This window comes from Puma concolor, chromosome A2, assembly GCF_028749965.1.
Source record: "Puma concolor isolate L17-30 chromosome A2, mPumCon1.1.hap2, whole genome shotgun sequence".
Lineage (NCBI taxonomy): Eukaryota > Metazoa > Chordata > Mammalia > Carnivora > Felidae > Puma > Puma concolor.
The window spans coordinates 89,431,681-89,456,309 of NC_141668.1; the positions used below are offsets into that span (position 1 = coordinate 89,431,681).

General features: G+C 36.4%; 1 protein-coding gene across 2 annotated transcripts in view; it reads right to left on the reverse strand.

Annotated features, from left to right (window-relative positions):
• Positions 1-24,629, reverse strand: part of RELN (reelin) — a 535,402-nt gene that overhangs the window by 199,120 nt on the left and 311,653 nt on the right. For both annotated transcript variants that reach the window (XM_025929644.2, XM_086696880.1), the window contains exon 11: positions 12,357-12,502. In XM_025929644.2, the coding sequence (XP_025785429.1) occupies positions 12,357-12,502 (146 nt within the window). The remainder of the gene's footprint in view (positions 1-12,356; positions 12,503-24,629) is intronic.

Genomic DNA, 24,629 nt, shown 5'->3' on the forward strand with positions numbered 1-24,629 from the left:
TAATATTTTTAGATGTATATTTCCAAATAGTTGTAATATTACATACATGGTTTTGTACTCTGCCTTTTTTCACTTACATTAGTAATGTACACATTTTCCAGGCTATTATTAACTCATTATAAATAAGCCACACAATATTTTATTATGTATATACCAAAACAAACTATATTTAGTCATTTTTCTATTTTTTTTTAAGTTTATTTATTTATTTTTGAGAGAGAGGGGTCTACGCTGTCAGCACAAAGACCAACACAGGGCTCAAACTCACAAACTGTGAGACCATGACCTGAGCCAAAACCAAGAGTCAGATGCTCAACCAACTGAGCCACCCAGGTGCCCCATCATTTTCCTATTTTTGAATTTCAAAATATATTCATACATAGTTATACTACTTAGCATACTTTATAGGCCTGAGGAGTTGTCAATTCCCTAATGCTCCTGAATGTGTTTAGAGTACAGATAACTCCAAACCATGCTTCTTGGGGTGTCAGAGTTCTCTTATTTCACAGAAATTCCTAGATACTCAGGAGTGCCCTGTGGCCAGTGTTTATCAGGTGAACTACTGAGGAAGGGTTGTGGAGAACAGACAGGTCGAAAAAGTGAGCATCTAAACATCTCAGTGTTAGAGCCTCCTCTGATACCTTCCAGAGAAATCACTGGCCAATGTTGTACCAAGCTGTCGGAAATTAAATCAATTTGGAAGGATTCCGATTTCATTTTCGTTTTCTCTGTGACCTCAATAAAGAAGATGCTATCTTGGAAGGGAAGCCAGTCACTACATTCTGGATGCTCACACAGACAGCTGGTTTAGAGGCGGGGGAGGGGGGCTATTAACCTACTCAAGGATGATAAAACCAAAAGCAAAGATGGTGTGTAAATGTCCTGAAAATTAAAGGTTTAGAATTTCTATGAAGGAGCTCCAGAACAATATAGCACTTACTTTTTAATTATTTGAAATTTTACTGTTTATATTTTAAAAACATTTTAATGTTTATTTATATATTTTTGAGAGAGAGACAGATAGAGAGTGAGCAGGGGAGGGACAGAGAGAGGGAGAGAGAGAATCCCAAGCTGTTAGCACAGAGCCTGATGGGGGCTCAAACCCATGAACCGTGAGATCATGACCTGAGCTGGAATCAAGGGTCGATGCTCAACTGACTGAGCTACCCAAGTGCCCCTGTTTATATTTTTAAAGTATAAAAACAATTTGCTTAAACAGAAAGCAATGTTAGAGACCAGGTCAAAGGCAAACCAGAATAAGTAAGATGTAATAGATGTCTTTTAACAGCTTGCAACAAGATTACTCAGATCCATTTTAGCACTTCCATGCTTTTAAAATATATCCAATTATCATTTAAACTAATATGGTCTTTTTTCTTAATGACACTCGTTGGTTTATTTAGAAAATCTAATTTAGGTTTCATTGGCCTCTTCAACTTTGTGTTTCTTCTACATCTCATTAATTAACTCAAATATAATTTTCTTTGAGCACCACTTCCCTCATTTCCCAACACCAAGTATAGGTGGAATAACAACTAATTTTTAAGTTTTTTGATTGCTTATTATGTGTGATACATTGTGCCAAGTGTTCCGTATATATTGTTGCATAAAATGTCCCCTTTTAGCCCTTTAAGCTTAAATTTGAATTTTATTTCATCTGATTCAAATATCTGATTTTAATATTCCTCTTTCTTTTGTGGCATTTGCCTGGTATATATTTTTTTTAATTTTTTTTTCAACGTTTTTTATTTATTTTTGGGACAGAGAGAGACAGAGTATGAACGGGGGAGGGGCAGAGAAAGAGGGAGACACAGAATCGGAAACAGGCTCCAGGCTCCGAGCCATCAGCCCAGAGCCTGACGCGGGGCTCGAACTCACGGACCGCGAGATCGTGACCTGGCTGAAGTCGGACGCTTAACCGACTGTGCCACCCAGGCGCCCCTTGCCTGGTATATTTATTTCTGTACTTTGATTTTCAATTTCTTGTGTTATTGCAAATATATATCTTATTGTTAAAAACTTACTTTGAAAATCTCATTTAATAAATCAATATAAGTCAGTCAAATTTACTGGGTTACTGATAAGTTTAGATTGATTCCTGACACATTGCTTTCTGTTTTCTATTTACTCTTTTTTTTTGTTTTCTTTGTTACTTTCCTGGCATGTATGAGACTAAGTCTCCCTGTGTCCTAAGTTACACTGATGCTTTAGAAGTTTTATGGCCTATATCTAGCTAATCTAATTTTTCAACACACGTATTTACACATAAAGTTTTCTATTAACTTATTATTATTATTATTATTATTATTATTATTATTATTATTAACATTAAGAGTTTCCCAGGGACGCCTAGCTGGCTCAGTCGGTTAAGCTTCCGACTCCTGGTTTCAGCTCAGGTTGTAATCTCACGGTGTGTGGGTTCAAGCCTGCATCAGGCTCCGCACTAACTGCATGGAGCCTGGTGGGATTCTCTCTCTCACTCCCTCTTCCTCTGCCACTCCCCTGCATGCTCTCTCTTGGTCTCTCTCTCAAAATAAATACATAAACTTAGAAAAAAAAAGAGTTATCCCAGATCTGTATCCTCACTCCAAGCAAGTTAGGAACTTTGGCAGTATTTTACTTCCTTATTCTCCTTCTCTTCTTGTCACTCTCCCTCTGTACCCCTCATGTTGAGGTCATCTGGACTTTAATTCCAAATTTTTGTTAAAACTTTTGAATAATCAATACTTATTCAGACTGAGCTACAAGCTTTAATTTTTTTTCCTTGATCAAAACTCTTTCTTGAATCTATCCTATTTTTCTTGGATTAATTTCCAGGAATGTATCTTCTAGTAGTTCTTTCAGAGAGGATTCAGGGGGTAATAAACTTTCTGAACCCTTGTGTCTGAAAAGGTTTTTGTTTCTTTAATATAAGTATAATTGACATAGAATATCCTATTAGCTTCAGGTAGAGATCATGGTGATTTAATATTTTTATGTATCATGAAAATACCCCCATGATTAGTCTAGTTACCATATGTCTCAATACAAAGTTATTATATTATTGACTCTATTCTCTATCATGTACATTACATGCAAATGTAGAAAGAAAATTAACAGCAAAATCCCATGTATATAATATCCAACTTTAATAATTATTGAGTTGCCTGGGTTTTTTTGATATTGAATTGCATAGGTTCTTTATATATTTTGGATATTAACCTCTTACTGGATATATAATTTGCAAATATCTTCAACCATTCAGCAGGTGGCCTTTTTGTTTTGTTGATGGCTTCCTTTGCTGTGCAAGAACTTTTAGTTTGATGTAATTCCATCTGTTTATTTTAGCCTTTGTTGCCCTTGCCAAAGGAGACTGGTCAAAAAATACTGCTAAGACCAATGTCAAAGACCTTAATGCTTATGTTTTCTTCTAGGAACTTTATGATTTCAAACTTACATTCAAGTCTTTAATCCATTTTGACTTTATTTTTGTACATGGTATAAGAAAGTGGTCCAGTTTCATTCTTTTGCATGTAGCTGTCCAGTTTTCTCAACATCATTAATTGAACAGTCTTTTTTCCATTGCATATTTTTACTCCTTTGTCATAGATTAATTGGCCATATAATTGTGGGTTTATTTCTAGGCCCTTTATTCTACTGCATTGATCTATGCATCTACCTATTTTTATGCCAGTACTATACTGTTTTGATCATTATAGCTTGTAGTATAGTTTGAAATTAGGGAGTGAAAAACTTACAACTTTGTTCTTCTTTCTCAAGGTTGCTTTTATTTATTTGGGGTCTTTTTTAAAATAAAAATTTTAAGATTTTTATTCTATTTCTGTGGAAAATGCCATAGGTATTCTGATGAGGATTGCATTGAATCTGTAGATTGGATAATATATATATTTCAGTAAGATTTTTCTTCCAATCTATGAACATGATATGTACCTTTCCATTTGTTTGTGCCTTCTTCAATTTCTTTCATCAATGTCTTATAGTTTTCAGAGTAGGCCTTATACCTCCTTGGTTAAATTTATTCCCAGATATTTTATTCTTTTTGATGAAATTGTAAATGGGATTGTTTTCTTAATTTCTTTTTCTGACAGCTTGTTATTAGTGTATAGAAATGCTACAGATTTCTGAATGTTAATTTCATATCCTGCAACTTGACTAAATTAACTTATTACTTCCAACAGTGTTTGGTGGAGTCTTTAGGGTTCTCTCTCTATAAACTATCATGTCACATGCAAACAATAACAGTTTTACATCTTCCTTTCTAATTTGGATGTCTTTTATTTCTTTTCCTTGCCTAATTGGTGTGGCTAGGATTTCAAATACTTTGTTTCATGAAAAGAGGTGAGAGCTGATATACTTGTCTTGTTCACAATCTTAGAAGAAAAGCTTTCAGCTTTTCAACCTTGAGTATGATTTTAGCTGTGGGTTTGTCATTTATGGCCTTTATAATATTGAGGTATGTTCTCTATATACACACTTTAAGAGTTTTTATTATAAATTAATGTTGAATTTTGTCAGATGTTTTTCCTGCATCTATTAAGATGAATTTATGATTCTTATTCTTGGTTTTGTTAATGTAATGTATCATGTTGATAGATTTGTGGATGTTGAACCATCTTTGCAATTGTGGAATTAATCTTACTTTGATCATGGTGTATGATCATGTTAGTGTTGTTGAATTTGGTTTGCTAATTTTTTTTGAGGATTCTTGCATCTATGATCCTTAGGGATAATGGCCTGTAACTATCTTGTGTGTGTGTGTGTGTGTGTGTGTGTGTGTGTGTGTGTGTGTGTGTGTAGTCTTCTCCATCTGGTTTTGGTATCAGGGTAATTCTGGGCTATAAAATGAATTTGGAAGTGTTCCTTCTTCTTCAGTATTTTGGAGTAATTAAAAAATGATTGCTACTATTCTTTAAATGTTTGATAGAACTTACCTGTGAAGCTGTCTGGTTCTGGACTTTTATTTGCTGAGAGTTTTTTAAAATTATTAATTCAATTTCATTACTTATAATTGGTCTATTTAGATTTTCTATTTGTCATTCAGTCTTAGAAGACTGTGTTTCTAGGAAAATATCCATTTCTTCTAGGCTTTCCAAATTATTGGTATATAACTGTTCATAGTAGTCGATTTCTGTGATGTCAGTTATAACTTCTCTCTCATTTCCAATTTTATTTATTTGGGTCTTCTCTTTTTCTTGATGATTCTGGCTAGAAGTTTATTGGTTTTATCTTTTCAAAGAACTAGCTTTTAGTTGCATTGATCTTTTCTATGTTTTTTGGGGTGTGTGTGTCTCTATTTCATTTATTTCTACTCTATTATTTTCTTTTTTTAACTAATTTTGGGCTTTCTTCTTCCTTTTCTAGTTCTTTAGGTATAAAGTTAGATTACTTATTTGGAATTCTTTTTGTTCCTTGAGGTAGGCTGTATCACTATGAACTTCCTTCTTAGAACTGCTTTTGATGTATCACATAGATTTTGAAAAGTTGTATTCCCATTTTCATTTGTTTCAAAGTATTTTTTGATGTTCTCTTTCCTTCATTGACCCATTGGTTATTTAGTAACTACTTAGTCTTCCTGTGTTTATGTTTTTTCCTGTTTTGTTCATGTAGTTGATTTCAAGTTTCATATTTTTATGGTTAGAAAAGATGCTTGATATGATTTCAGTCTTCTTGAATTTACTGAAACTTGTTTTGTGGACTAACATATGACCCATCCTGGTGAATGTCCCATGTGTACCTGAAAAAAGTGTGTATTCTTCAGTTTTTGGATGAAATGTTCTATGTGTATCTATTCAGCCCATCTGGTCTAATGTGTTGTTTAAGGCCAATGCTTTCTATTGATTTTCTGTCTGAATGACATTGAGGTAAGTGGGGTATTAGAGTCTCTTACTTTTATTGTATTGCTGCCAATTATTCCCTTTATGTCTGTTAATATTTTGCCTTATATATTTAGGTGCTGCTATATTGAGTACATAAGAATATCTTTTTCTATCCCTTCACTTTCAGTCTGTGTGTGTCTCTGTATCCAAAGTCTCTTTTAGGCAGCATATAAAACGTCTTATTTTTTTTTTTTTTATCCACTCAGCCACTGTATGTCTTTGGACTGGAGCATTTAGTCCATTTGCATTTAAAGTAATTATTGAGGGGCGCCTGGGTGGCGCAGTCGGTTAAGCGTCCGACTTCAGCCAGGTCACGATCTCGCGCTCCGTGAGTTCGAGCCCCGCGTCAAGCTCTGGGCTGATGGCTCAGAGCCTGGAGCCTGTTTCCGATTCTGTGTCTCCCTCTCTCTCTGCCCCTCCCCCGTTCATGCTCTGTCTCTCTCTGTCCCAAAAAAATAAATAAACGTTAAAAAAAAATTTAAAAAAAAATAAAAAAAAATAAAGTAATTATTGATAGGTATGTACTTATTATTGTCATTCTGTTATTTGTTTTCTGGTTGTTTTTATAGTTCTTCTCTGTTGCTTTATTCTTCTGTTGGTCTCTTCTTTTGTGGTTTGATGGGTTTTTTTCAGTGTTATGTTATTTCAGGGTTATTCTCTTTATTTTTTGTGTTTCTACTGTAGGTTTTTTGGTTATTTACAAAAAACACGGTCACCATGAGGGGTGTGTGTGTGTGTGTGTGTGTGTGTGTGTACACACACACACACACACACACATATATATAGCAGTGAAAAGATTTTTGTTTTTTCCTAATTACTTGTATGATAATTGGAGAAGAATTTTATGTTCTGAATAATTTTTACAGAACTAGATAACTTCTTCATTTTTTTAAACTTGAGCTTAGTGCTACCAAGAAAAGTATGATGAAGCTCATTTAGAAGCTTTTTGGGTTTCTGCATCAGTGTTCTGAAGTTTCTTCCTGGTGCTATAGGACTGGCCATTTTCCCATTTATCTTGCTAAACATTTCATTCACAGGAACTATGTCTTTTCTTTATTCTTTTTTCAATCTTGGCAACTTCAATAATATCTTTGAATATTACATTCCATCTATTCTCTCTGACCTTTCTTTCAGGAATTCCTATTTTTCTAACATCAGAAGAGCCAATTTCTCTCCTATACTTTATATCTTTTTTTCTTATATCCAGTGACCATAAGTTTTGGATAAGTTTCAAGACTCAAGTTTATAGCTCATTAATTTGTTCTTCAGCTATGCCTATGCTGATATTCAGTGGAGAAGAAAATCCATTAAATTTGTTTTAACAATCATATACTTTCATTTCTCACATCTCTATTTTTTCCTCATAAAATCTGTTTTAATTCCTCAAATGCAGTATGCTCTCCTATCCCTTTGAGGATATTAATTATGCTTCTTATAAAATCTCCATTTGTTTATTCTGCTACTTCTATTTTCTCAAACCTTAGTTCTTCAGTTTGATGATTTTTTAAAATGGAGGTGATTTTCCTAAGATTTGTTCATTTTAGATCATTTGCTTATATTTGTATCTGCTATTATTTTTTTCATTTTGGTGTAAAAATGGCCACAGATTGGGGCAGATGGACCTTTAGGGGGGACTACAATGAGAGGCCTCCATTCTCCTTGAGATTTCCAGTCACCTGAATTGCCCTGCTTCTCCATTCCAACTGTCCACATTCATTGCTTGTTCCTGGGAGCAGAAAAGCCTCCCTTTGGAAGTAGGTGTATTGAGGGGCTCACCTTCTTGGCAGTCGCTACAGCAGTGCCTCAGAGCCCCGTCCTGATTCCTGTGTCCAGCATCTGTGTCCCAGAGCACTGGTGAGACATCTTTTTTAGTGTCTTATCAAACATGCGTTTGGGACTATAGTTTCCTCCTTCCATCAGATCTTTTCCTCTTTTCTCTCTCTTTTTGTACAATCCTTTATAATTCCTGGCCCAATTAGGCACATTTTCTTATTTTATAGTGTCATTATAGATGTTTGCTCATTTTCTGTAATCTCTAAGGACTTGAGACATGTGGACATGTCTCATATAGATGATTCAGTATTTGAATATTCATTACATTTGTGGAGTTCCTCTTTAACATGAATACTCTAGTGACAACAATTAAACAGGTTTTTTTTTTTTTAAAGGTATTTCAATAGTAAAAACATACAATGTTTGCATTTGGGATAAAAGAGAAATATACAAAATCTATATTATAGCAGTGTGTTTTTCTACAAAGCTCCCTCCCACCTAAAGGCAGTCTCAGCTAGGTGAAATATGGTAGTTGCTAATTAAATGATGTGTTTGTAAAGTGATGCCAAAGTTCAGAAAGACATAAATTATCAGTATACTCATTAAAATTTCTCTCTTGCTGAAGTAACAGATGTGTCTTCTTTAGGAAAAGGAGAAAAAAATCTTCAAGATCCCACTTAAAAAAATAAACCTATCAACACTGGATTTAGGGCAGCTTTGAGATATGAGAGGCAAACAGCTCTTGCCTCTTTGTGATGTGAAATCAAATAGCTGGACTCAAATGGTAGGAAAACAGGAATATTTGGGAAAGTGGACTCCAAAAATAGTCATAATGATGGTGGCTTTCTTTTCTTTCTTATGAAGTGTTTTGAAATTATTAGAGAGGACCACATATTCATTTTTCTCTTTCACAATTCTTACGGAAGAAAAACACAGTTAATAGATGCGCAAATATTATATGTGGGTTAACAATTTAATTAACTTATTTACTCTTTAATTTTTTAGTTTTTAAAACAAGTCACCTCAAAGCTAGACAGCTCAATCAATTCTAATTTACTATCTAAGTTTTCTGTCTATTTTAGCATGTGGGCCAGTAATGATAAATTGTCAGTGTGGGTGATAATGATTGAGTTGAAGAATGAGACAAATATTTAGTAAACCTGGCTGGTTAAACAAAACACATCAAGATTTCACTCCCAAATTCCTAATCTGGTTTTCTTTGTCAGTTCTTACCCTAGGTAAAAATATGTCACATTAATTTGATTTTGTGACAGGATTTCTTTCCTGAAGCTATGATTAAAAACTATCATGACAGCATTCTTTCCTAGACCAATAAAGCCATTTGGGAGTGGGTGAATGCAGAGAGGGGACACGGGGACACACACACACACACACACACACACACACACACACACACAGGACTAAACCAGCATTTTTATCATCACTGCAACCACAGAAAACACTAGATCCTCTCATTATCCTTTTATGCCTTTATAACATAATGCCAAGTGGGATGACTGGGCCACCAGATGAGAGCATAAATAAGGGAAATCTGGGGGGTGTGGCCTGATATCCTAGGGGAAAAGCTGCAAATAATCCTAAGATGTAGTTGCTAGAATCATGTACTATTTTTAGAACCTGGATGAATTAATTGTATACCAATCAGGGTGGCACAGGTGCTTTTATCAAGCACATTATTTTGTTATTGGAACAGAGATCTGCTGACAATGCCAAGGCCTGAAAGTATTAGCCTTTTAACTGTGACCAAAAACTCTGATATATCACAATACTGAGAAGTGGCCAAAGAGCATAATTGAAACCACCTGAGTCACTGAGTGGATGGAATTTGTTCTGATGTTCTTCTGTATCTGTACTGACTTGAGCTCACTTTTCTTTAAATTGTTTTAAGTTTATTTACTTATTTTTGAGAGAGACAGAGAGAGATAGCAGGGAAGGGGCAGAGAGAGAGGAATAGAGAGAATCCCAAGCAGGTCCACACCGTCAGGATGGAGACTGATGTGGGGCCTGAACTCACAAACTGTAGGATCATGACCCAAACTGAAGCCAAGAGTTGGACACTTAACTGATTGAGCCACGGTGCCCCACTTTAGTTCTTTTTTCAAGCATAAATACTTTTGGTTCTTTTTGTTTTGGGGGGGGTGAATGATTTGGTTTAACCACAAATTCTCTTATATCACCAGTACTCTGTGAAAACAGAATGTCTGCTCTGTTAATTGGAGTAATTTTTTGCTAGCTATGTCTGCACTTGTAGAGTAATTTTCTAAGATATACTGGGTTTCTTCTTATATAAAATCAATTCCTTTCTAAGCCTTATTCATAGTTTTCTGTTTGTACTAAATTTTCAGTTATATTACTAGGTGATTACTGGATGGACCATTAATCCATTCAAAAAAGCTTTTCTTTTGTTCTCTTATAAATGATTTTGATGATGCAACAAGCTGAAAAAAAATAGAAAGAGAGGATGGTGGGATAGGGGATAGATGGGTATGAAGGTCATATTTAAAAACATTTTGAGGGGCACCTGGGGAACTCAGTCAGTTGAACATCTGACTTCTGCTCAGGTCATGACCTCACAGTTCATGAGTATGAGCCCCCTGTCAGGCTCTGTGCTCACAGCTCGGTGCCTGGAGCCTGTTTCCAATTCTGTGCCTCCTTCTCTCTCTCTGCCCCTTCCCCTCTGGTGCTCTGTCTTTCTCTCTCTCAAAAATAAATAAACACTAAAAAAATAATAAAGAAATAAATTTTATTGGAGCACCTGGGTGGCTCAGTCGGTTAAGCTTCCAACTCTCAATTTTGACTCAGGTCACCATCTCATGGTTCGTGGAATTGAGCCCCACAATGGGTTCTGCTGACAGCGCAGAGCTTTCTTGAGATTCTCTCTCTCCCTCTCTTTCTGCATTCCACCCCCCTGCACTTATGCTCTCTCTCTTTCTCAAAATATATAAATTAACTTTAAAAAAATAAAAATAAATTTTATATGGGGCTGGGTATCACTGGGAACCACTGGAGTCCCCAGGGGATGTGGGGGACATCCAATGAAGAGGATGACTCATCACGCCTGCCTGGATGATATTAGCTTGGAGAGATGGACGAGTGAGGGTCAATGAGTGTCTTGTGTTTCAAGATTCGGGATTCTCTTATAGGCAGTCAAGCTCCATAACCAGGAAAGGGTTTTGAATTGGTCTTTTGTATCAGGAATCAGAAAGAGAGAACTGATACGCTGGTGATGATTCTTTATCTCCAAAAGACAGATAAAGAAGCCTTGCTTGCATTGTCAAAATTCTGGACCCCATCAAAGCCCACCCGTTTGTAAGGGGATTAGAATGAGCCCTGTGTAGGATCTCCTGGGGGAGATGAAATGTAGATGTAGATGAAATAGGAGAATAGTAGGTGTGGGTCCCTCAAGGAAAAACCGAAGTCGCACTAGACATGGAACTTCAACGGTGCCAGGAAGCTTTATGGACTGAAGGGCCTGACCATCGCTGCTAGGCTCTGAAGGAATTGGCTCCCTTAAAGTGTGAACCTCCCTCAGAGGCATACCTGGCCTGCCCCACAGGCTGGACTTCCCTGAGGCAGTGAAGAGCCACAGCAGAAATCTAGCTTTCAATAGTGAAAGACCCTGATGTGGCAGCAAAAGGTCACAGAGGCAGTGGCAGCTCAGGCTGCTGGCCAGATTTCTATCCTGTTGGGTCTGAATGCACCCCCGGGCAATGCATGGGAGGCACGGAAATCAAGAGAGCCACGGCCTTCTTGCACTCTTGGGCACTTCTTGCCTTTTGGTTCCATCCGGTTTTGATTTTATTTGTTGAAATCAGAGAGACATGACCACCTCAAATGTTGTGTTCTGGAAAAAGTTTCTCAAAGTTAACAGTTAAATTATTGCTATTTTATATTCATTATAGAATTATACTTTATGTTAACTTCATTCATCTCCATCATAGTCTTAGAAAATATACACTAAACAATAAGGACCTGATCACATGTGTTTACTGAAAAAAAAAAAAAAAACCACTTCTAGATTTTCCTTCCTACTCACACTACCTTATAAATTTAGATTCTCTGAACCTACTAACTTTTTTCAACTTTAACTTCCGGGAATATGCTCCTCAATTAATAGGAACTATCTTAGGGACACAAGACAGCACACAGCTCAGAATGGCCAGAAAATACCACCACCAAACCTCCCTCATTGTTTTAGCTTTCTTCTTCTTCAACGTCAGTCCTATATTCCTTTTTTAAAAATCTTTCAAGGATAAATTTTACTCTCTAAACCATTTTTATAGACCAAAACCACATTCCACAGAAAATCAGGTAGCAGCATCTATAAATCTCCGGCTCCAGGAAGACAACTGAAAGTCTCAATGTAACAGCAGTGGAAAGATTTTGTATCCTATACACAATGAAAAAGACTTAGTCCCAGTAAAAGCTGAATAAATGAAAATGAGATAGAAGCGTTCAGCTGAAGTTAAAAGGTATTCGCAATTATAAAATTTCAATACACATAAAAATAGTTGATTATTTAATAAAGAATGCTTAGGACAAGTGTGACCCATTTGTCCTGTCTATGATAAGAATAATCAGCACTGATTTAACTATGCTTTTGCTATTGAGTAATATGCATTTAAAATATGTCCAGTGGAATAAATATAAGTGCTATGCACAGCATGGGAGATAGCAATTACTTACCCTGTAGGCTGGCTCTCAAATTCTTCTGACCACTGCTCTTGAATATCTTCTGTAGAAAGATCTACATCCCGGGTGGTGGCAAAATTGAACTCACTGCCTTCATTTCCATGGAAATAAATGGAATTCCCATCTGACTGACAGCTATGCTGTAGATGAAAAGAGAACATGGGGTGGCTGTTGAATTGGTTTTGTAGCTGTATCTGTCTTACTCATGTATAATTAGAGTTTTTAGAGAAGTCATTATACTATTCCCTCTATGATGGACTCTCAAATCAGAAGAGCTTGTTACCTCTTTTTTTGTCTTATTTAATTCAATTACAATTTCTTTCTAACTTATTAAGTTATCACAAAAAAGGAGTCAAGAGGCTATTTGAGCTTTGCCACTCCAGCCTTCAGTATGAAACAAGAATATTTTAATTGGCATAATTTCCCATCTTTGCCCAGTCCTTGTCATGGGAATTAAGTGTGATAATGACTTGTCATATATTTTCAATACCGTGCTTATGGGCTAAATCACACTGACCTTTTCAATATTCTATATATTTCTGGCTTGCCATTCACACCTTTCACAATTTGTCTGTAAATGGAATGTGAGTAGAAAAGCCAGCTAATCAAAACAGGGAATACAGAAAAGGTCAAAGTAATCCCTGATATGATCGTATATTCTCAGCTACCTTTTGAGTAAAAGTTTCTGACAAGACCTAAGTAGTGTGTGATGCTTACAATAAGGAGCTGGGAAATCAAAATCTTTGTTATTCTCCCAAAGAGCACAAGGTTTACAAAAAATTTAAAAACAAAGTATTTCTTGTGATACTTTTTTACCCTATAGTTTTTCAGCTTAAAGTGAATAGTCAAAGGTAAGATCAAACTCTGAGAAAACTGAATGTTTAGTTTTTAAAAAATGTAAGTTTTTATTAACTACTTTTTGGTAGTAAGTCATATTACAGAAATACTAATAAAAGAAAGATCAAACATTCTTTTAGGCTTTATATATTCTGAAAATGAAATAGAAACGAAGGAAAGTAATTGGACAGAAAATATTGGGTCCAGCGACTCTAAGTTCTACAGAGCAGGGATCATGTCCATTTTGTTTCTTGCTGTAAATACAATGCTTGGCTTATAGTCGGAATTAAAAAAATATTTGTTGAATAATTCAACAAATGAATGAATGAATTATATGGGCTATGTCTTTTCAAGTAATCAATTAATCTTTTATGGAGAACTCACTATGTAGAAGGTATTAAGGAAGGCATTGGAGAAAGGGGTTTATAATGAAGTATAATAATACATAGTCTTGGCTCTCAAAAAATCCCAGTCTCATTGAGAGATACCAGAGATATTTCTCAATGCTAGAAAGCAGATGGTAAATGCTAATGAATGAGACAAGGTAGGAATCACTGTCCAGGGCTGGTCTAAATGCATAGGCTTCATGGATGAACAGGTCCTCAACTTGCTTTAAAGGACAGAAAAAGATCCAAGTTGAATGACACATATGAATGAACAACAAAGGTGATAAGTAGGCAAGATTTGGAGAATTAGACTGGAGACTGAGAGTAAAATCTCAAGTAGTGGTCTAAGAGATCTCTATCATATTCTGTTGGCAGTGGTGTCCTAAAATAGGGGAGTAATGTGTGCAAAGAAATGTTTTATGGTAATTAAACTGGCTATGGCTGATAAAATCAATTGAGGGAAGAATCAGAGTACTGTACTGAAAGAGTAAATAAAGCTTCCAGAAGCTTCCAGAAGTTCAAGAGATTCAGAGCATCTGATCTTGGGGGAGTCATTTCACAGCGCTAACACATAAGGCTCACTCACAGAGCTTGTCATCATCTTAGATCATACTGTAGTGTATAGCATGCATCACCTGCCTGAGAATCTTCTTCCACCAAAGTGAATACACATTATTCATGGATGCTAAACCGAGCTCATTATAAGTGATCCTTAACCCACACAAACCAATCAAAACTAGGGTTCAGTTTATTTAACAGTAAACAGAAACTGTCAAAGGCAAAACCCAAGAATCTACTACTCTTATCCTGTAAAGACCCCAAATGCTAACTAGAAAAAGATTACTTTCCTAATAAATCCACTGAACTCTAAATAACGTTTTTCACAATTATCTTCACATTCTGGAATCCTGAACAACTGTCATGTATGTTTATCTGGAAGTAATATAAGGACTCTGGTATCAGTGCAAAGGACACATTTAGTCATTGTCTAAGGAAAAGCCATATGTGAAACATCTATGTGTATGAACACAGAGTAATTCCGTGACAATTTACACAATAAAAAGAGTGATCACTTAACATGAAACCTTGGTCATTACTGGCTAAATATCAATTTAATTATTTAAATTTTGGTTCCATTTGCTTCAGAATTGTTTGTTAATATTTTAAAACTCCGTGTTACAAATAATTGTTTTGCTACTCTTCAAAAATTTATATTATTAAGGTATTTGATATATATTTTAATTTAGCTGAGTTGGAAAATTTAGGTTAAAAGAGTCGTGAGAAAACTAGATATTGTTTAACTGCATATTGTTAAACTTATTTCAAAAAATTAAAATCAATTGTTTTAGAAAAATAGAAATACTTTTAAAGGATCTTTTTGTTAGTTATTTTGCTGTTATGAAATACATTTGGTAGTTGAATAGACCATTTGTAATTATATAATTATTGAAAATTATCTACCAAATATACATTTTTGACACTGTAATTACAGTAGTACCAGCATATGAAACACATGTAATATTTATCACATCAAGAATAAATAAAGCAATTAAAAAAAATAGTAATACCTTAATTGAACGTTAATCAATTTTCATGCTACTATGATAGGATATAATAACTAGTAGAATCTGTCTTTGGCAAGTTTCTGTGAAGGATATAATGGTATGGTTTTTAGCATAGTTTTATTATTTCAATAGGGAAGGAGCTGTTTTTTAACAACTTGTAGTAAAAGAATAATAATGCCAAATCTAAATCCAAACAAACAGGGCAGTGGTTTCTAATAGTGTTAGCCTTTGCACTACAAATCTCCTAATCCTGTCTGTCAGGTTTAAGAGAAGATTCACAGTTAGCTCTTTTCTCCCTTCCTAAATAGGCCCAAAGTCCTTTGGGTGTAGAGAAGAAGTACTGATCTTTGAATATTCTCTTCTTCATAGTCTTAGTGCTGCAACATGTTACCAAAAAAAGGGTTGTGACACATGCAAAGTAAACAGCCACAACCCAGCAGGAGGCGGCTCAACCTCCCCTAGTTCTTAGCATGATGGGGCTGTCATTTTCTGGGCAGCAGGGCCTGGAGATGCACAGAACACACACACACACACACACACACACACACACACACACACACACACAGGGCAACGGATGGCTCCTCGACTCCCCACTATGCTGAGGACAGCAAGACACAATTTTTGCCTCTGCCATTGTGAGCAGAACCCAATGTGTTCAAAGTTTGGAGTCAGGGTAATGCCAACCAGCAAGGTAATTTGGCCTATAGAGGATAGTTTGTGTGAAACTGGTGCATTCCTGAGCCATCTGAGCAGGAATGGGCAGGGATGGGCCTACTGAGAATTTGACTGTATACTGACCCTGTACTTAAGAATCCTGTGAAAGGAGGGGAAGTGTGCCTGAGTGGCTCAGTTGGTTAATTGTCCGACTTCGGCTCAGGTCATGATCTCACGGTTCATGGGTTCGATCCCCACATCAAGTTCTGTGCTGATAGCTTGGAGCCTGGAGCCTGTTTTGGATTCTGTGTCTCCCTCTCACCCTGCCCCTCCCTGCTTGTGCTCTCTCTCTCTCTCTCTCTCTCAAAATGAAATAAACATCAAGAAAAAAAAAAAGAATCCTGTGAAAGGCAGAGGGACAGTTTAGGGTTCTCATTCTGAGGATTCCTAAATCAGTTACAAGGCAAGTTAGAGTTTCATGTGATTTCTATTTTAGGATTGGTCACAGGGGCTCAAAATCTTAGAATGGGCCTGGTTTCCCAGATATTCTCCAAACTAAGAATTTATGCCTGAATGCATTTGGATTGGGATAGAATCCCTGGACCTCTGCTTGTTTGATACGGCATCTCTGCTTCTGGACAGGAATTCATGGCCTCCTTGGTGATGGGGTTGCTTGAACCCTCCCCTAAAATCTACCTCAATTAATTAAGCACTTACATGAATTGAGGAGATGAAAGTTGGAAAAGAACAAAATACTAGAAACCAAACACAATCAAGATGGCAAAGAATGAAAACTCAGTTACTATCCATCCTCAAGGAGTTTGAGGAAGGGAATCAGAAGGTGTGTTCAAATACATTTACTCTACTTAATAGCTACGCGTTTTGCATAAGTCCGTTACCCCTCTAGGCCTCAGTTTCTCAAGCTATAGAGTAGTATCAATAATATCTATTCCCTACAGATGTTGTTAGAAGCACAAGTAATATTGCATGTGGAAGTGTGTTTTTAAAACTTCTGTTGGTATAAAATAATCACTATTTTATTTCTGAATATATATTTTTGCCAAAAATAAGATATTATATTCCATACTCTTAGCAGTAGGTGATAGAGAAATGGAAACATATTTAAATCTATTTTTAATTGTGTTTCTCATTAGAATAGTCATTAAAATTCTTCAGATCAACTTAAAACCTTTAGTAAAATGTGAAAGAATATGACTTACAATATCATATGGTAAAAATACTGCAACATTCATTCACTTTAAGAGCAGATAGAACCATCAATTAGAACTTTAAAAGTCCTCCAAATTTTGGCAGATTACCAAAAATTCTCCAAGGACAGGAAAATTTAATAATGCAAGATACTTGTTGCCACTTTTCTTACGGAAGAACTTGCATTGTATATTATCAGTATATTATGTTTAAGATCCAAGCAAAATGCACATTGAAAGTATGAAAAGAATTTCAGGAAATTGCTTTCAGTGATTTTAATACCCAGCTGTTCTTGTTCAGCATCTATTCAAACTCATGTCATTTATATGCAATAACAATAAAAATCTAAACAAGTTCAAAGGAAAGTAGAATGTCTAACTTTGTGAAACACATGAGCTCTTGAAATGATAAAAACAAGAATATTTTGGAATTCAGGAGTACTCTGAGTATACTAAAAATCTATCAGACTTTTTTTGAGCAAACGATCATAAAATTTTATTTCTTGAGTCATAGCTTTTGACTGACTTATGGTGACTATATATCAGGTAACTAAGCATGTATTTGGGGCAAAATAAAAGTATAAGTTCTGAAGATGGCTCTAAACATTTCTATTTCTAGCCCTCATAGGGTACATTAATTATGATATTAATTATGATTATTTTTACTTTGTGTCACTATTTTAGCACTGATCAATGACATATACTTTATACTTCTAAGTACTAGAGATCCCCAATTTTTTTTTAATTTTTTAACGTTTATTTATTTCTGAGACAGAGAGAGAGAGACACAGCATGAGCAGGGGAGAGGCAGAGAGAGAGGAAGACACAGAATCTGAAACAGGCTCCAGGCTCTGAGCTGTCTGCACAGAGCCCGAAGCGGGGCTCGAACTCACGGACCACAAGATCATGACCTGAGCCGAAGTCGGACACTTAACCGACTGAGCCACCCAGGTGCCCTTAGAGAGCCCCAATTTTTAAAAATCCCTTAAATATAGTCCTTATTTGTTTGTATTTGTCAAACGAAACTATTTTCCTACTTTGCAGTTAAATGGGTTTCCTTTACTTGAAAAGCAGAACACAGTGTAGCTAAGTGACAAGAATTTGCCATTCAGAAAAGCATCAACAGGAAACATCAGTGCAAATTCCTCAATATAACAAGTCCTTGGCCACAATTCAGGATAGCATTTTTCTAAGGTTTCTGCCTATACTTTGCTGAAAATGGTAATGACTTCACCTCTGTACTTGTAAAAGGACTTGCAATCGCCCCCACCATAGTTTAATTAGGTTTTCGTCAAAGATGAACACTGAGGCACCTCTTAATATTACCTCCCTAGGGTCTAATGGCCCCCCATGACTTTTTCAGGCATCTGTAGCGTTACAATTTATTTTTTTGACGATACCCTTTTCGTTGGAATGAGTATATTGGGCATTTGGGCAATGCCAGCTTGCAGAGAGCTGGTGGCAGATGGAATGAAATCTGCCTGGTATGGCTTCCCCTCCACATGAGCAGAGAGCCATCCATTTCCTCCATTAAGGAGTTGTCACTCAGCCCACCCAGCTGGAAGACCATTTTTGATAGCCAAGCTGGCTGGTGGCAGACAATTCAGATACAAAGTGCACTTTAAAAGGAAGCTAAAACATCATTTGTAGGAAAATTGAAAATGCATGGCTTCCACCACAGCCAATTTTTTAATGACTGTAATATTTTAAGTGATTATTTTTGCCACTTCAGATTGCTCCTTAGAGAGGAGAGGTTTTTTAATTAAAATCTAGGCAATGCAAATAGATGAGATGTGAGGAGCAGAGGAAAGAGAAATAAGATGAATAAAATTAATTAAAATGGCATTGTTGGCAGAGTCATAAATTAGCCAAAGTCTGGCTGGAAATAAAATATATTGGTATAGGAGTTTCTGGATTAAAGTGAGATGTGTGACTGAGTGATTAGAAAGTGACTGACTTACAGCCTGCACATCATTGTGTTTCCTAAGCCTTTCACTGTGCTATAGCTATTATCACATAGAAATACATATTTTCTACATCCTGGTTCAATTGTCTTTAAAGGTACAGACTTTCATGCTGTATTTAAAAAATCAAAATAGGAAAAGAATGATTTCTCTCATGAGGCAAAATGAATTTCTGTCATTTTCCACACATTCAATTTCTAGGTAATTTAATGCCAGTTAAAAAACCAAAAACTTGGCCATGAACACAGTCCAGGTGCAGGAGGGCTGAAGTGCATTTTCTCTAGTCAACACAATAGATTCAACCATGGTGAGTGAATTTTAGGGAGCTTAAAGAGTATTTTTTTTTTCTCATTATTTTCTGGATTCGTTCAGCATTCACATTTGAACCACTTCGTACCAAGATTCATAAAGATTCGATTTATGGTATATTTTGTGACAAGTGTATAATTACTTGGCAATAGTTACGACAACTCTAAAATGGCAATAGTGACAGATTTGAATTGGAGTAATGAGAGTAAGAATAACAATGTAAAATTCCATAGGGCAGTTGTTAACCTTGTCTGTGGGGATCAACTTGAGTTTCACAGGGTCTGAGGTTTTCAGACTTGCCTTCTCAAATTAAGGCCGAGGATGCCAGGCACAACGTGGGAGGCTGCAAGAGACTAAGGAATGAAAAGGGCTGGCTTTATAGTAAAACATACTTGGCTGCGAAAACTAAAATGGTTTGATCTTGGGGAATCCATTTGGCCTCTCTGGCTGTTTTTTCATCTGTGAAATGGGAGTAATTGTGAGGATTAGATGAGATACTGTAGGTAGCATGCCTACTAAAGACTAGTGAATCTCAGGAAATCAGCAAATTGCCCCCATTTTCATTCATTCACTTAACAAACCTTACTTTAATTAATTAGTGATTAAATATGTCAGCTTCAGACCAAAACAAACAAACAAAATAAAGGGTGCATCAGTCAGGGAGGCTCTTGAGATTTGTTTGAATAGTTATTTTTGGTAGAATTTATCAAAATTACTGGAGTCCGTGTTATTGCCACCCTTGTCATGGTGATTTGGCTCAATTCCATGTTTCACTAATGCTATTCCACATTAATTACTGTACAAATAGGCAGCATTGGAGGGAAATTGTGAAAAGCACACTACTTATGTTTAACCCTTCATCCCCAAAGTACTCTTATTAGCTTGACAAATTATATTCTGGCTCATTCTACAATGTCATGCATCCACCTCTTGGGGGAAACATGACAATAAGAGCAATGCAATCCAAAGTGAAGAACATCCCAGGCAAAGGGAATTTAGGTAGACAGCATGCAATTAACCAAGCTGGAATCTAGCCAGAAAGTCATAGTTAACATTCCGATTCTTAATGGAAAAATACATGGGAACATGGACTAGCCACAAGTCTTACTGAGCTCAGGTTTATCCTCATTAGAGAGCTGGGACTCAAATCCCTCAAGTTACACACCAGATAGTTTCCAGCACAGCGACTTGCAAAGCACATTTCTGGAAAGCTTATCTGATTTCCTCCTGTTTGTCCTTGTACTCTAAAAAACTAAATCATTGAATAGATTTTTGAAAACTTTTTCTGGAGTGCTTAATTTCTGGAAGACAACTTGGGCATTATAGTAGGCAGGTATCGATCTGCCAGGGGCACATATCCCCCAAAATGCAGATTTTAAAAGTGAATTCTGCTTTAAGTGTGATCATTCCTTCTGCCATTTGTCTTAGATTTGTTTTCATTAGCCTCAAATTGCATTAAGACTTTAAATTTTCAGACAAATTAATTTACATTTTTTCATAATTTGGACATAATGACCTTTATTCTCCATTAACAATACAACAATTTGTGGCAAAAGTGTTAGGTGACAGCAGAATCTCAGAATGAAAGCTCCAATTCTTATTCAGGACTGGAGATTTGCCTAGCGTCCACTGGGACAATGAATTTGGCAAATGCTTAACGTACACGAGCTATAAGAAAATTAATAGACTCTCCTGTTCTGATTTGATGCTTCTCCTTAATGGGTTGTTGATTTACCTAATGGCTCTTGTCTTCATTAGGGCCTTTGGTGTTTGTTAAACAGGAAAATTGTCATTATTATTGCATATTTATCAACAGTAGATATAGTAAAGAGGAGGCAATCTGTCTAAATGTAAGTTGTAATAGAGAAAAGATTAACGTATGGCCTTTCTAAATTCTGTATACTTAATAACTCTAAATCCCTGGCATAAATTCAAAAAAGTAAAAAGATTACTTTTTAAGAAAATTTCTTTTAAATACATGGGATCAAATCACAGCCTATTCTAAAGGACAAACCTTCAGAACAGAGTCTATGACATTTAACATTGATTTACTTCTCACCACAAGTTGACATAAATGTGGAGAAGGAGTAATCTGGAATTCTTTGCTATCCACACAATGAACTAGGGTAATAAATAGAGAAAGATTAGCAGGTTCAGGCACAGCAATCAGAGTGGGAAGATTTTTTAAAAATAAAAAATATGGGGAATAGCACCTATCTGACAGCGATCTGCATTTAATCTGTGGGTCAATTCCAGAGTTGACAGAAGCCAGTGATTTATGCCTTTGCAAGATGAGAGTAACCAGGCCAGCTGAGCAGATATAAACATTTATTAATGGTGAGTGAGCAAAACACACACCCACCCACCCCCACACACACACTCACACACACACATACACAGATACCAAAGAGTCACAAATGATTCATGCCTTCAAAATACAAATTTTGGCTGCCATCAAAGGTAAGGATAAACAAACAAAATGAAGCTCCTGCTTGACTACTATCCACCTCCATGGTATAGAGATTCATTTGGAGACTTTGCTTTCATGGGGTACTATTAAAACACGAGAAAACAGAAGGAAAAAAAAAAAAACCAAAACCAAAAAACTTGCTCACAGCTCTTTCCTCATCCTTTGTCCCTGGGTTCTCCTCTGAGCACTTCCTTGATGTCTGGGCCCTTCTCTTTGACAGTGAGTTTCGGAAAGGAGGCTGCAGCAGCTCCAGGCTGGTCCATCAAAAACTTACATTTAGTGTTTCTCTTTGAACGTGAAATTAAGGATGTTCTCAAATTGCAGAATGTATGTTTGAGGAGCTGGAAAGAGATGACTTTGGTGGATTTGTCCAGATGTTTCAAGAGTGACTAAGGAAAATGGGAGTGCTAGCCCTCCATTTACAGACACCCTGTGTTTATCTACTATAGATTTATTAAAAAAATTTTTTTTTACATTTATTTATTTTTGAGAAACAGAGTGAGACAAAGCATGAACGGGGGAGGAGCAGAGAGAGTAGGAGACACAGAATCTGAAGCAGGCTCCAGGCTCTGAGCAAGCGGTCAGCACAGAGCCTGATGCGGGGCTCAAACCCACGAACTGTGAGATCATGACCTGAGCCGAAGTCGGACACTCAACCGACTGAGCCACCCAGGTGCCCCTCTATTATAGATTTAAAACTTGGATGATAAGGCCTTCCTCATAGTTGTGGCACCTAAGAAGCATTCATGAAATGCCACTCCTTACTCCATCATTACTACCTAATGCCATCATCACTACCACTCCTATTATTGTTGCTACTATGATTTACCATCATAGGGTTACTATTATTATGTATTATGATCTAGTATCCATGCTAGTGTAAGTATCATTCCTGGATATGAGAGTCCTACCCAAGGTGAAATGCTGATCCTTGATACTATAGGTCTTAAATGGAAAGGGCTAAAAAATCGGTTCATTTCCCTTAAACCTTGATGGCAAAACCAAGACCACTGTTGTAGGGCTGGAGCACCAGAAGCTGCCCTAAGATTGATCATTCCCATGCTTCAGGCATGAGGAATGTGGCACAAACACCCAAAGCCACTTGCCAGAAAGAGGCAATACCATATGATGGCGGCCGTGGTAGTGATAGTTTTTCCAGCAACTGCAGATGAACTGGTAGAGTGTCCTCTGTATCTTTTGAATAGGAACAACTGACAATTCTTGATTATTCTAGAAATCATCTGTAAAAGCTGAAAAGGGATGCAATATTCTGTAAATGAAGGCAAAATCATCTTAACCAATAATTAAGACAGGTGATTCAATACTGAGTGGGTTCAGTCAGCTTGCCTTAGGAGTCCATGATCTGCTTACTCTGGGAGATTGCTAATGAGGGTGGTGCTCTGGGGAGCTTTTTAACTTGCAGCACTGTATTTATTGGCATTTAGAGCCCCACCTACTTGGTCATGAACAAAGGGCTGCTTAGGGATTTGCGGGAAATAAAACATCATGATGGTAATTAGAAGCATAAAAATGTGGTGTGCTTTTTCTTCCACATGGGCAAGACTTCTGGAAAAACATTGGGAGATGAGTCAGGCAAGGCCATGAACTTGGAAAGAGAATGGAGGAAAAATAGAGAAAGCTGTATAGGGAGAACATATTAATTCCATAACCTCTTGCAACTTACCAATGCCGAATCAAAAAGCACAACAAATATTAGGCCAGATTTTATATTAAAAGCCAATACTGTTACACATCTATTTCATATTAATTACTAAAGAGCCAACAGATGGTAATGGCCTTCTACCAACCCAGGACAGATTTAAACTGGTGACCTATAATTGCAATTCTCCAGATCACATAAACTCCTTAAGTTAATTACTCTATTTGGTCTTATATCATTCTGCCCTACTTGAGATAAATAAGAACAGGCTCAGATGAAATGAATTAAATATTCCCAAAGAAACTAAAAAAAAAAAAAATCTAAAGAAGACAAATATGCACTGAGAATGTGAATCATTCTCATCTTTCCTATTTGACCTGACACTCCCAAACATTATTTTCAAAATCATCAGCTAGACAGTTTACATACTCACTACTTTTATTCCCTTGTTTTATGAACCGTAGCGTTTAAAAAATCAAACCCACTATTGAAGAGCCTGGGTGGCTCAGTCAGTTAAGCGTCCGACTTTTGATTTCAGCTCAGGTCACAATCTCACAGTTCATGAGTTTGAGCCCTGCATTGGGCTCTGTGCTGACAGTGTGGAGCCTGCTTGGGATTCTCTCTCTCCCCGTCCCCCTCTCATACACTCATGCTCTCTTTCAAAATAAATAAATAAACTTAAAAAAACTATTAATAATTCCAATCACATCAATGGTACTGAAATTTAATTCCACTGGAAACCATTTATTTTGCCTGCCAAAGCTTACATATATGGGCAACACTTGTGTTCAACCTAATCATTTTAATGCATTCATTCTGATAGTACTTCAGTGACATATAAGGATGACATAATTTGTGAGGTCTATATTTTTCTATCCTATTTTTCTTCCATCCTCATTATCAGAGCCATTGGCTCAATCCTTTGCCTTCTACATATTTTCCTCTATATTCACATCCTGTGGAGCTTATTCTCAAAGTTTCAATAAAGAAGACACATATTTTTTAAACACTTTCTATGTGCCAACGACTGTTCTAAGAGTTTTATATGTATTTTCTTATTTAATCATTACAACTTGGGGGTGAATACTATTATTATCCCTGTTTCAGATGAGGACACTGAGGAACTGAGAGGTTAAATAAGTTGCCCCAAACACATGGCTAATAAATGGTAAAGCCAAGACTTCAACCCATATAGTTAAGCCCACTTTCTTAAC